Consider the following 13,572-nt stretch of genomic DNA (forward strand, 5'->3'; position numbering starts at 1 on the left):
TATGTGCTAATATACTTTGCCTTTTAAAGTATATAGGAAAATAGGAAATTTATTTCCAGGACTAAAATTAAAGGATAGAATTTACGCCTCAAATTTCTAAACATGGAGCTTCTTCTCGCATGTTTTATTTGTATTTTATTGCAACTCTTAAGAAAATAGGCACTATCTATATGCAAAATTAGTTTAAAAAAAAGCATTGGATAATATACCTCTCATTCTCAAACACTCTTCAGCCCTTTACAGCTTATAGTTACCTATTTCTTTGGCATCATTTGCTAAAACACCTCTTCTGTATAGCAGATAAGAAGGTGTAGAGCTGGATGAACACAGCAGCCAAGCAGCATCAGAGGAGCAGGAAGGCTGATGTTTCGGGCCTAGACCTTTCTTCAGAAAATGTTCTGAAGGCTTCCTCTGTATAGCACACCTAATACTCTATTATTGGTACAATAATTTCATAAGCTTTCTACTTAAATGAATGAGTGAATCATTCCTGCATAATATACTGTTTATAGCATACTGCTCCTTAAAAAAGAGAGGTGATCTCCTGAAAACACACTAAACTCTTATAGGACTTAACAAGGTAGATGAAAGGAAGATGTTTCCCCTACTTACAGAGACAAGATTTGTGTACTGCTGTACCAGAATTAGGGTTCAACTATTTAGGACTGAGATGAAGAGAAATTTCTTTACTCAAATCTTTGATACCATAAATCTTTGAAACTCTTTACAACAGTATAGAAGCTTAGAAAATAGAAGCAGGAATAGGCCCTTCATTATGATCATGGCTGATCATTCAACTCAGTAGTTTCTTCTCACTTACCCTCAGCGCCTTTGATCCCTTTAGCCCCAAATGTCATATCCAACTCTTTCTTGAAATCATACAATGTTTTGTCTTTTACTGCTTTCTGTGGTAGCAAATTCTATAGGCTTATCACTCTCTGAGTGAAGAAATTTTTTTCATCTCAGTCCTAAATGATCTATCCCACATCTTTACACTATGACCCAGGCTCTGGACTCCCCCCATCATTGGGAACATCCTTTCTGCCTCTACTGTGTCTGGTCCTGTATACATTTTATGGGTTTCTATGAGATCCCCTCATTTTTTTGAACTTCTATGAAATTACTCGTAACTGACACAACCTCTCCTTATACATCAGTCCTACCATCCAGGTAACAGTTTGATACTGGGAATGAGCATATTTAAGACAGGGATCAGTAGATTTTTGGACACAAAGAGAATCAAGGGACTTGGGATAGTAGTGGAAGATAAAATTGAAGTTTAAGATATGCCACAATCTTCATGAATGGTGAGGTAGTCTTAAATAGTGTACTCCTGCTCCTATTACTTTTGTTTGCATTATATTGTCCCAATGAATTAAGGTTGTATGCTCATAGTTCTAGATGTGACTACTACTGCAGGGTTTCCCAAAATAGAGGTTGGATCCCAAGTGGGTTCACAAGCTGAAATTCTGAGGTATTGATCTCTGAGTAAACAATGGGTGCTGTGAGGCTGTGATCAAGTTACAACAGCTGTGCACCTGTTCTAATAAGTCCACACCACTTGTTACCATTCACTTCTCAATTCCCATGGTCTCTCAGCTCTCATTGAGAATGATGGGAGTCACAAAACTTTCAAGTTGCAAAGTGGATTGACAGAGGGAAATAGTTTGGGGAGCATTGATCTTCTGTTTAAGGAATCTCCCAACATTAAAGATATCTTGAGGGTATCTTTAGAATTTATACCCTTTCTTTAAGCAACTTATTTTATGCCTTCCTACTAAGATATCATTTATTCCCTTCCCACAGAGAACTTCCACTTTCAAGTGACACAGTTCAATCACAAGTCTCAAAAGAAAAATTTATGGAAAATTTGGAAAACCTAGAATTACGTAAAGCAAAAGACCTCCGCAACTTAGAGATGTTAGTAAGTATTCAACTCAAGCCTTAAACCAACAGGAAGGAATTGGGAAATCCTCACAAGTAAGAGCTATACTACATTCAACCACTCACTTCTTCATGGGAAAATAAACATATATTTAGCAAATAACAGTGAAGATGCCTTATTCTCAGATCGTAGTTGACCGCTAGTGATTTTGTGTTGCATCTATATATTCACACATCATTGCGATTTACCGAATATAGGGAGGCCTAACCGGCAAACTTCAAAGGGATTCCAGCAGACTGCCCAGGAAACAGAATAGAAAGTGCAGTGCCTCTAAATATTATTAACTTGGAGGAGTACAAATGCTCACATCTATTTCCAACCACTCGCTCTCTCCTACCATGCAATTGATTCGCTCACCTTGTAGCATTTAACGTACCATATTCATATAAAATATTAGTGCATCTTGGCAAAAGAAAATCAAATTTTTCATGGCTTGAAGTTTGATTGGATTGCACTCATTTCCTACCTGTTCTGGGAAGGCAGAGGAATTAAGGGAATTTAAGTCATTGCAGTGGTCCAATGTGGGTGCTTTGGCATATAAGACCCAATCTTGCTCCTCACCAATGTGGATCCTGCTCCATTAACAATAATAAAGCTGAGACTGCATGGGCCATGTAAGGACTCAATTTAACAAATAGGTGGATGGAGTAGTGAGAGTTGGCAGACTCAGGGTTTGATGTTGATTAGGGTGAAGGATGTTTGTAAGTATTTAGAATTATAAATGGTAGAATTCTGGAGCTATTCAAGACTGGAATGGATTTGTGAAGTTTGAGGTGGCTGAGGTATAGATGAGCATTTCAGCAGCACAAGGGAGGTGAGATACAGTCAAGGATCAGTGACAGTGTGCCCAACCATGGAAGTAGTAAAAGAGCATGAAATTTGAAGTTCAGTTTAGGATTCGATTGGTCTTAATCTAAGGGAGTTACATGAGATACAGATGGCACTGCATGCAGAGGTCTATGGTAAGGAATAGAATTTTAGTTGGGTGTTAACCATAATAGTTTAAACCTTGTTCATGTTAAGGTGAAGGGATCACTTCCTGCTTCAGCACTTGGTAAAGAGTACAGTGAATGTATATGGATTGATGTCAAATTATAGAATCTTGATGGTGTATGTGTCTTTAGATGCAGATCAAAAAGTACCATGATGTCCTGTGTGATGCCAAGTTGGACGACCTGCTGCAGGCCCTGCACAATGAAAGCAGAACTGGATATTACTTCACACGTTTTTGTGAGAAAGCAGGGAATACAGTAAGTGAGATAAATCTTAGATGATTGGCCAATTGGGTAATTTATTGTGCGATTTTAACTTATTTTGAGAACAGAGCTAATATCTGACTTTCATCGCTTGTTGAAAATCAATGTAAACACCACTTTCAGTTGGCAGATTAGAATCATTGATGGATGCAGCAAAGAGGAAGGCCATTTGGATCATCATGCCTATGTTAACTCCTTAGAAGAGCTCTTCCTTGCTCTTTCCCCACAATACAATAAATATTTTGACTTCAAGAATCTCTCCAATTCCTTATTGAATCTGCTGCCATTATTTTTTTATCAGAGCATTCCAAATTGCAACCACTCTTTTTTTTTTATCACGTTGCATCTATCTCTTTTTCCTATTTGCTGCTTTTCTTCCTTCTTCTTTCATGGGATGAGGGTGTCCTTGGCAATGGTGAGTGTTGCCCATCCTTAATTGTTCTTGAATAACTTGTTTGGCCATTTACAGAGTGTGGTTAAGAGTCAAACACATTGCTGTGGGTCCAGAGTTACATGTAGGTCAGGTATAGATAGCATATTTCCTTCACTGAAAGATATCAGTGAACCAGATATTTTAATTAACAATTGATAGTAATTTTATGGTCACCATTACAGAGACTAGTTTTTAATTCCAGATTTTGTTGAATTCAAATTTCACCACCTGCCATTGTGTGATTCGAGCCCATGTCCCAGAGCATTAGTGTGGGGCACTGGAGGGCCGATCCAATAATATTAACACTGTGTGATTGCACCCCCACAATATCTTTGACCTTTGGCTAATGATGCTCCTGCCACATTGTGTTTTTCTTTCAGAATCAAATAGCCACTCACAATTACTGGAAACAAGCCATTACCATGTAGAATATTAACAAACATTCCTTCCTATCTTGCAGTTATGGAGGAATGGTGTGAGCCTGTGGTTTGACCTGAAAGAATATCAGCGACTGTTTTATGCAGAAATCTTTCAACCTTTTAAACTCAAGAGACAAGCTCAGGCAAGCTAAGAAATTCATGTTGTTTTGATGATCATCATATCTTGGTGGAATACAGAATATGCCAGGATTGTAACGAGAAGGATAAGGGGATCAGCAGTATTACAATGGAGAGAGTGATAGTAATCCCAAAAAGGGAAGGGTTGACAATGCATGGAATATTAAAATTTGAAAACTTCCAAACAAGGACTCAAATCCTTTTCAAGCTAATCACGTCTGAACTTAGCTAAATTGAGGCAGGGGTTGTGTCTGGCCCATTAATTCCAAGGAAGCAAGTACCTTATCTGAATATTTTAATGAGACTATATGCTTCATATTTTGGATAACAAAGTATGGGGCTGGATGAACACAGAAGGCCAAGCAGCATCTTAGGAGTACAAAAGCTGACATTTCAGGCCTAGACCCTTCATCAGAAAAGCGGAATGGGGAGAGGATTCTGACATAAATAGGGAGAGAGGGGGAGGCGTATCGAAGATGGATAGAGGAGGAGATTGGTGGAGAGGAGAGTACAGTTGGGGAGGTAGGGAGGGGATAGCTCAGTTCGGGGAGGACGCACAGGCCAAGGGGGTGGGATGAGGTTAGTAGGTAGGAAATGGAGGTGTGGCTTGAAATGGGAGGAGGTGATAGGTGAGAGGAAGGATGGATTAGGGAGGCGGGGATGAGCTGGGCTGCTTTTGGGATGCGGTGGGGGGAGGGGACGAGCTGGGCTGGTTTTGGGATGCAGTGGGGGGAGGGGAGATGCACCTCCCCCACAATGTACCCGCCGCCATTGACGATGAGGACACGGCTGGTGAACCCACCAATGATGTCACATCCACCACCACCGGGCACACCACTTCCGGGATCGCAAACGTGACCACTGCTGGGGCCAAAGCCTCCACCTCTACTACTTACACCACAAACACTACCATCACTGCTGCTGCCACCCACCCCGCTCTGCCCACCGCTGCCGACACCGCATTGCCCACCGCAGATGCCGACGCATCTCTGCCCACCACAGACTCTGACGCATCTCCGCCCAACACTGATGCTGACACAACTCCGCCCACCATCGACGCAACCCCACCCACACCCAACGACCACATCGTTCCGCCCACAGCCTCCACAGCCAGCTACCCCAGAGAGGACAGCCACACTGAGCCCTGCCGAATCTTCACCATCCCCCCAGACCTACCTCTAATTGAAAATGAATAGTCAGTCCTCAGCAAGGGGCTCACCTTTGTCCCCCTCCACCCACACATCAATGAATACCAGTCACATCCGGACATCGAGCAGTTTTTCCACCGCCTTCACCTCCGCACTTCTTTAACAGGGAGCCTAACCCTCCCTCCACTGACCCCTTCACGCATCTCCAACACAAGTCCTCCTCCTGGACACCACCCAGAGGCCTCCTACCCTCCCTCGACCTCTTCATCTCCAACTGCCGTCGAGACATTAACTGCCTCAACATCTCCACCCCTCTCACCCACTCCAACCTGCCCCCTGCAGAACGGGCAGCCCTCCTCTCCCTCCGCTCCAATCCCAACCTCACCATCAAACACACAGACAAGGGAGGCACAGTTGTAATATGGTGCACTGACCTTTACATTGCTCAGGCCAAACGCCAACTCTCCGACACCTCCTCCTACCGACCCCTTGATCATGACCCCACTCCCGAGCATCATAATCTCCCAAACCATCCATGACCTCATCACCTCAGGTAGCCTCCCACCCACAGCCTCCAATCCCATTGTTCCCCAACTCCGCACTGCTCGCTTCTATCTCCTTCTCAAAATCCACAAACCCGCCTGCCCTGATCAACCTATTGTCTCCACCTGTTCCTGCCCCACTGAACTCATCTCCACCGATCTGGACTCCATTTTCTTCCCTTTGGTCCAGGAACGCCCTACCTACATCTGTGACACCACCCACGCCCTCCACCTCCTCCAGAACAATTCCCCGGTCCCCAACACCTCATTTTCACCATGGATGTCCAGTCCCTATACACCTGCATTCCCCATGCAGATGGCCTTAAGCTCCTCCGCTTCTTCGTGTCCCGCAGACCTGACCAGACCCCTCCACCGACACCCCCATCTGCCTAGCCGAACTTGTTCTCACCCTCAACAACTTCTCTTTCAATTCTTCCCACTTCCTACAGACAAAAGGGTTAGCCATGGGCACCCACATGGGCCCAAGCTATGCCTGCTTCTTTGTAGGTTATGTGGAACAGTCCTTCTTTCGCACCTACCACTGGCCCAAAACCCACCTCTTTCTCCGTTACATTGATGACTGAATCGGCGCCGCCTCATTCTCCCAAGAGGAGCTCGAACAGTTCATCCACTTCACCATCAACTTCCACCCCAACTTCAAGTTCACCTGGACCATCTCCAACACATCCCTTACCTTCCTGGACCTTTCTGTCTCCGTGTCAGGCAACCACCTACAAACCGATGTCCATTGCAAGCCTACCGACTCCCACAGCTATCTGGAATACACCTCCTCCCATCAACCTTCCTGCAAAAATTCCATCCCCTATTCCCAATTCCTTTGCCTCCGCCACATCTGCTCCCAGGATGAGGCATTCCACTCCCGCACATCCCAGATGTCCTCGTTCTTCAAGGCCGCAACTTCCCCCCGCAGTGGTCGAGAACGCCCTCGACCGTGTCTCCTGCATTTCCCGCACCTCATCCCTCACACCCTGCCCTCACAATATCCGCCAAAAGAGAATCCCCCTTGTCCTCACATACCACCCTACCAACCTCTGGATACAACGCATCATCCTCCAACACTTCCGCCAGCTACAATCTGAACCCACCACTAAAGACGTTTTTCCCACCCCACCCTTGTCTGCCTTCCAGAGAGACCACTCTCTCCGCGACTCCCTTGTCCACTCCACACTCCCCTCCAACCCCACCAAACCCGGCACTTTCTCCTGCAAAAGCAGGAAGTGCTACACCTGCCCCCACACCACCTCCCTCACCCCCATCCCAGGCCCCAAGATGACTTTCCACAACAAGCAGATGTTCACCTGCACATCCACCAATGTGGTATACTGCATCCACTGTACACGGTGTGGCTTCCTCTATATTGGAGACCGCTTTGCAGAACACCTACGCTCGTTTCGCAGTAAACAACTGCACCTCCAAGTTGCGAACCATTTCAACTCCCCCTCCCTTAGATGACATGTCCATCCTGGGCCTCCTGCAGTGCCATAATGATGCCACCCGAAGGTTGCAGGAACAGCAATTCATATTCCGCTTGGGAACCCTGCAGCCCAATGGTATCAATGTGGATTTCTCCAGCTTCAAAGTCTCCCCTCCCCCCAATGCATCCCAAAACCAGCCCAGCTCGTCCCCGCCTCCCTAACCTGTTCTTTCTCTCGCTTATCCCCTCCTCCCACCTCAAGCCGCACCTCCATTTCCTACCTATAATCCTCATCACGACCCTTTGACCTCTCCGGACTGACCTATCCCCTCCCTACCTCCCCACCTATCTTCTCTATCCATCTTCGGCCCACCTCTCTCTCACTCCCTATTTATTTCAGAATCCTCTCCCCATCCCCCTTTTCTGATGAAGGGTCTAGGCCCAAAACGTCAGCTTTTGTGCTCCTAAGATGCTGCTTGGCCTGCTGTGTTCATCCAGCCCCACACTTTGTTATCTTGGATTCTCCAGCATCTGCAGTTCCTATTATCTCTGATGCTTCATATTTTACTTTGCTTTCTTCTTGAATGCTGGCTGGCTACCCAGCTACAAGGGAGACAATAAATCAGGATGGAAAAGAGAAATGCTTTTTTCACCTTTGCTTTATGCCGGGAATGCTTCAACCTGGCCTTTCAAACTAACCTGTTTCACATCACACAAAGAACCTCTGCCCACAATCAGGTACCCTTCCCAAATTCTCATTTGTGCTACTGAACCGTACCTTTGAGATTACCAAATGTTAAGTAAGGGCACATCTTAAAGGGGCCAGTGCTGATGTGTGGACTGGTAGGGTACTGCACAACGTATTCTCAATTCCACAATCATGCCCCATGCAGCTTAGAGGGAGTGTCACTCCCTGAATCTCCAAACCACACTGTACATGCAGTCTCTACATTGATATTATGATTATCAATATGCTTGTCTATTATTTAGGAATTGAAGCGATTGTCCATAACACAAAAATGGCCCCCGCACATGCACAGACATGGCCAATGAAGTTAGCTGGCGGCAAAAGGTCACAGGAAGTGCACTGATAGAACCATGTCAGGGTTTGCCTGCATACGCACCATGGCCTCCCCTCGTGTCAAGGATGTGAGGGCTAGAGAGGCTGGAGCTTCCCCTTCCTGGCTGTGTCAGCAGACTAGTTGTCTTTGACCACTGCTCTTCTTCACCCTGCCATCACTCCTGGCCAGCGAGCCCTCTCCAGCCTCCGTGCTGTCTTTGGAGGAGTCCTTTCTGGAGCTAGGAGACCATACCACAGAGCCAGGGCTACACTGGCAACTCACCACACACCCATCCCTAAAATCATTATTGTTGAAGAAGGAGTGATCCACATCTACCACAAGTAAATCACCATGTTTTCCAATTAATTAATTTATGTGCAAAGCCTGTTAAAGAAAATGCAAGAACACAGCTTTTTTTTATATCTGGACGAGAAGTGCTCTTACACAGAACAGAACTATTTTCCCCCTCTGTCAACAAATCACTCACAGCATTTCTTCATTTTTTAACCAAGAACCCAGCTCCCAGATATTTACTAACCAACCTGTTCAGAGATGTTATTACACACCTCTGAAGCAGGACTTGAATGTGGGTCTCTTGGCTCAGATTAAGGAACACTACCGCAACACAACCCATTTTTTAAATATTGACAAGAGCTCTTACACACAAGTGAGTGTTTCTTTTATTCATCATCAGATTAGCATTGGTATTAATGACCAACAGTAAATCTCCAGTGTTTCCAATCAAATAATTTATGTGCAAAGCCTGTTAAGGGCAAGAAAGAATTAGAATTAGAATTGGAATTAGCCTTCGTGAATTAGAATTAGAACAATCAAAGGTGAGAGAGAGGTAGGTAGCTAAATCAAAATAGAGTTGAAGGGGAAGAATACAGCTCTTTTGTTTTTACTTATATCCAGAAGTGCTTTTACACACAACTGAATAACTTTCCTGCCAGCAAATCACCATGACTTTATTTTTCCCTTCCTTAATTATCACCAGCAAATCACTCATGTAGCCAATTAGATATTTAAGCACATAGTTCATTTTGGGCAATGCAAACCTTCAAAAGGAGGTAGGGACTAAGTCAAAATGGAGTTGGAGAAAGAAACAAAGCACTGTATCCTCACGCCCAGTGCCCACTTCTGTCTAAAGGCCTGGGCATCATTGGTGGATTGTACGAGCTTCCTCTCCAATGATGCCTAGAAGAATCCAGCTGGTATTTTATTTTCTATTTTTCTAATCAGCCTGTTCAGAGATGTTATTGCACACAAAAACAAAAACAGTGATTACTGGAAAATCTCAGGTGGTCAGGCAGTATCTGTGGAGAGAAATCAGAGTTAACATTTTAGGCCCAGTGACCAGCCTTCAGAACTGATGGTAGCTAAGAATTTTTTTTAATGCATAAGGTAGGGTAGGGAAGGGATAAGGAGTAAATGATAGGTGGAGATAGAGCCCAAAGAGAGAGAGGAACAGTTGGATAGACAAAGGAGTAGATAATGGTCAGTCTAGAATAATGAATGCTACTAATGGGGACTATTAGTGGCTAACAATGGGTTGGTGTGTAATAGCAGATCATGTGATATCAAGACCTGGTGTGTGGGAGTTGGAGTAAGGACACGGGTTAAGGTACTTGAAGCCCTAAAATTGTTGAACTCAATATTGAGACTAGAAGGCTGTAGAGTTCCCAAGTGGAAAATAAGATGCTGTTCTTTCAGCTTGTGCTGAGCTTCACTGGAGCATTGCAGCAAGTCTGAGACAGAGATGTTGGCCAGGGAACGAGATGATGCCTCGAAGTGGCAGGCAGCTGGAAGCTCAGGGTATTTTTTTGTGAACAAAACAATGGAGGTGAGGGCAATTATGTGTCTGATGGTGGCATCCTGCTGAAGGTGGCTAATGATCCTCTGGATGTGGATGCTAGTGGGATGCTGGGTGAAGACAAGGGGGACCCTATTGCTTTTGTGAGAGGGAAGAAGCAGGAGGCTGAAGTGCAGGAGATAGGTCAGACCCAGCTGAGGGCCCTGTCAACTATGGTGCTGGGTAATCCTCAATTGAGGAAGAAGAGGACATTTCAGAGGTGCCTTGTCAAAATTGGCATCATCAGAGCAGATGTGACAGAGACAGAGAAACTGAGAATATCATTTATGATGAAAATGCAAGTTGTTTGTACCATTACAAAGAACCACGAATATCCAGTAGTTGGGTATTGAGTTTCTGTGCTGTAAAAGGTTAAAGTGAATATGTAAATAAGATAGTCTACAACATTGTTGGGGAATGGTGTAACATGGTTACTGGGAACCTGTTCTCTCTTGCAGTCTTGTGATAGAGGTGAAATTTTGTCCTGTACATAGTTAATATTTACAATGAGAACTTGAAAACAATTGTTTGTTGACAATTAAGACTGTTGTAATCTTCAATAATGCCTGGATGCAACCAAATTAGAATAACAGAATATCCATCAGCAAACTGATATTTTCATGATTTGTCCACTTGTTTCAGTTCATTTTTGCTACATACGTTATTGAAGGGGCCCCAGCAGATGTCCAAATGGACGCAGAGAACAAGAAAGAGATCTATGCCAAACTAGAGCCACCATTTGAAGACCTCTTTGATCAATTAGAGGAGCACACACTTATCTTGCTACTGGTACCTTGGAACCAAATGATTGAAGCGGAAATGTCAAGCTACAATAAAGTAAGTCAATACATCCAACTGATAGTAGGAACTGCCGATGCTGGAGAAACTGAGATAACAGTGTGAAGCTGAATGAACACGGCAGGCCAAGCAGCAAGAGTGGAGCGTGAAAGTTGGATGTTACGGGTCGAGACCCTCCTTCAGACAATGCAAGAACCCAACTTTTTTTTTATCTGGACAAGAAGTGCTCTTACACAGAACAGAACTATTTTCTCCCTCTGTCACCAAATCACTCACAGCTTTTGTTTGTCTTTTAACCAAGAACCCAGCTCTCGATATTTACTAACCAACTTGTTCAGAGATGTTATTACACACCTCTGAAGCAGGACTTGAATGTGGGTCTCCTGGCTCAGATTAAGGAACACTACCGCAACACTACCCATTTTTTTAATATTGAGAAGTGCTCTTACACACAAGTGAGCGTGTCTTTTCTCCATTACCAAATTAGCATTGGTCTTAACCAATTTTCTTTTTCTGAAAATGGTCTCGACCCGAAACGTCAAACTTTCCTGCTTCTCTGATATCGCTTGGCCGGCTGCGTTCATCCAGCTTCACACCATGTTATCTCAGTACATCCAACTGCTTTCTTGAATAAGTTTTTCCAAATGGTCCATTTCATTTTTTTGCTCAGTATTATATTAGATACATAGATGCATACGTTTTAACCCCCTATATTTAATATTTGTTCTTTTTTCTCCATATTTTAAACAATTTTGTGAAAGACAAAATGGACAGAGATTTGTTCTGTAGTCAACCAGCAGCAACAGCGTGAGTGTGCAGGTACTCAGAATTCTCCTTGTGATGAATCAGCTGCACTCCAACTGCCAACATGACTGAAATTAGCAGTTAATGCATAACGTTCAGAGACTCATGAGTAATGGCCTATTTAAAGAGTCACAATTTATGTCCTCTGGAAAATCAGATCTAGAGAGAGATGCAGTAATTTTTGTTGAGGCTCATCCCGACCAGTCCTGTAATGCGGGACTCTATGCTCAAGTGTCTGTTCCGTGGGTTAACACTGAGTCAAAGATCAACTGCACCTAAAGGACCAGCAACCTGGTGAAAAATGCTCTTTGGTCTGTCCAAAACATTTTGGTCTTCCAGTATAAAGAGTTGGCTTCAACTGAGTGGAATGTGTCAATCCGCAGCAAAGTCCAGGATTATGCTGTGGGACACACTAGAGGTGGGGCCTGTTACTGCCCAGGCACAGTGAGGAAAGACAAAAGTCTTCCTGCCAAAGTATAACAGCGATCAGTTGTCAGGCCCCTTCATTGCCTCAAAATAAATACTTTGTAAATATTTTCCTCCTGTATCATATAAAATCACCCTTATTATTTGTACAGTAGCTCTGTGGGATGTAAAATTCTAATGTATCATTTCTGTTTCTTTTTCCTCATTGAAAGACAACCTTTTGTATGTATTGTATTTATAGATTTTTTTGCAAATAACAAAATGTCCTCTGAGGAGAAAGGGTGGAAAGATTACTGGGCAACCTGCTGAAAATAATGCACAAAACAAATTACACAGCTACTGATCAGAAAACATGCACAAATTTTTCAAATGATCTTGGTGCATACCTCTGTTCTGTGTCTAGTCTGCGTAAATTGTCCATTTAACCTGTGGCACAGCTGTTACATTTTAAGAAAAGCTGTAAATCTTAACCAAACACAAGAAGTGCTGGAGAAACTCAGCAGACTGTTAGCATGTGTTGAGAGAGACACAGAGTTAACATTTCAAGTCTCATATGACAGAACTTTGTATCTTAGTGTCATTCCTTGCTACTCAACCAAGATCTTTTATTTCTAGGTGAAGTTGGTAACCAAGACCCAGTATTTGGATTCAATATACTACAAGAAGCTTCAGGAATTGCAGAGGAAGTTTCTGCCCCATGAAGTAATTATTTATTTGGATCTTAAAAATAGGTTTATTTGTTAAGAACATAAGAAAGTAAGAAGGCCACTCAGCCTATCAGACCTGATCCGCCACTCAATATGATTGTGGCTGACCGAACACTTGAATGACTTTTACTCAGTCCATCTCCTTAACATTGTATGCCCCGGTAATCCGCAATTTATCAACCTCTACCTCAAACAAATTCAAAGATTGAGCCTTCTCAGCCCTCTGTGGTAGACAATTCCAAAGGTTCATAATCCTCCAGGTAAAGAAATTCTCCTCATCTCAGATCTAAGTGTCTATTTTCAAGTAGCATGACACACTCTCTCCCCTGACCCCATTCTTGGTTCTAGAGTCCCCAGCTATGGGAAACATTATCTAGCTATTCCTTTAAGTTTTTAAAAAAATAAATTTCAAGGAAATAATATTGACACAAAACCGAGACAGCAGGCACTTTCCAGTTTTCAATTTACTAACCCTCGGTGACAAATTGATTTGTTTTTGTATATGATGCTGGAATGTTTTTTGGTAATGACCACTCTGAATTTAAACCCAGCCTGAACCAACATTCCAAATATTTGTTTAGCATCCTGTATTATACAAAGAAGTCTAC

General features: G+C 43.4%; 1 protein-coding gene across 1 annotated transcript in view; it reads left to right on the plus strand.

Moving 5' to 3' along the window:
- Positions 1-13,572, plus strand: part of LOC125451388 (regulator of G-protein signaling 22) — a 110,069-nt gene that overhangs the window by 59,620 nt on the left and 36,877 nt on the right. Inside the window, exons 12-16 of the mRNA XM_048528414.2 lie at positions 1,807-1,924; positions 3,070-3,195; positions 4,095-4,196; positions 10,872-11,066; positions 12,873-12,959. Of these exons, the coding sequence (XP_048384371.2) occupies positions 1,807-1,924; positions 3,070-3,195; positions 4,095-4,196; positions 10,872-11,066; positions 12,873-12,959 (628 nt within the window). The remainder of the gene's footprint in view (positions 1-1,806; positions 1,925-3,069; positions 3,196-4,094; positions 4,197-10,871; positions 11,067-12,872; positions 12,960-13,572) is intronic.

This window comes from Stegostoma tigrinum, chromosome 5 (genome assembly GCF_030684315.1).
Source record: "Stegostoma tigrinum isolate sSteTig4 chromosome 5, sSteTig4.hap1, whole genome shotgun sequence".
NCBI lineage: Eukaryota > Metazoa > Chordata > Chondrichthyes > Orectolobiformes > Stegostomatidae > Stegostoma > Stegostoma tigrinum.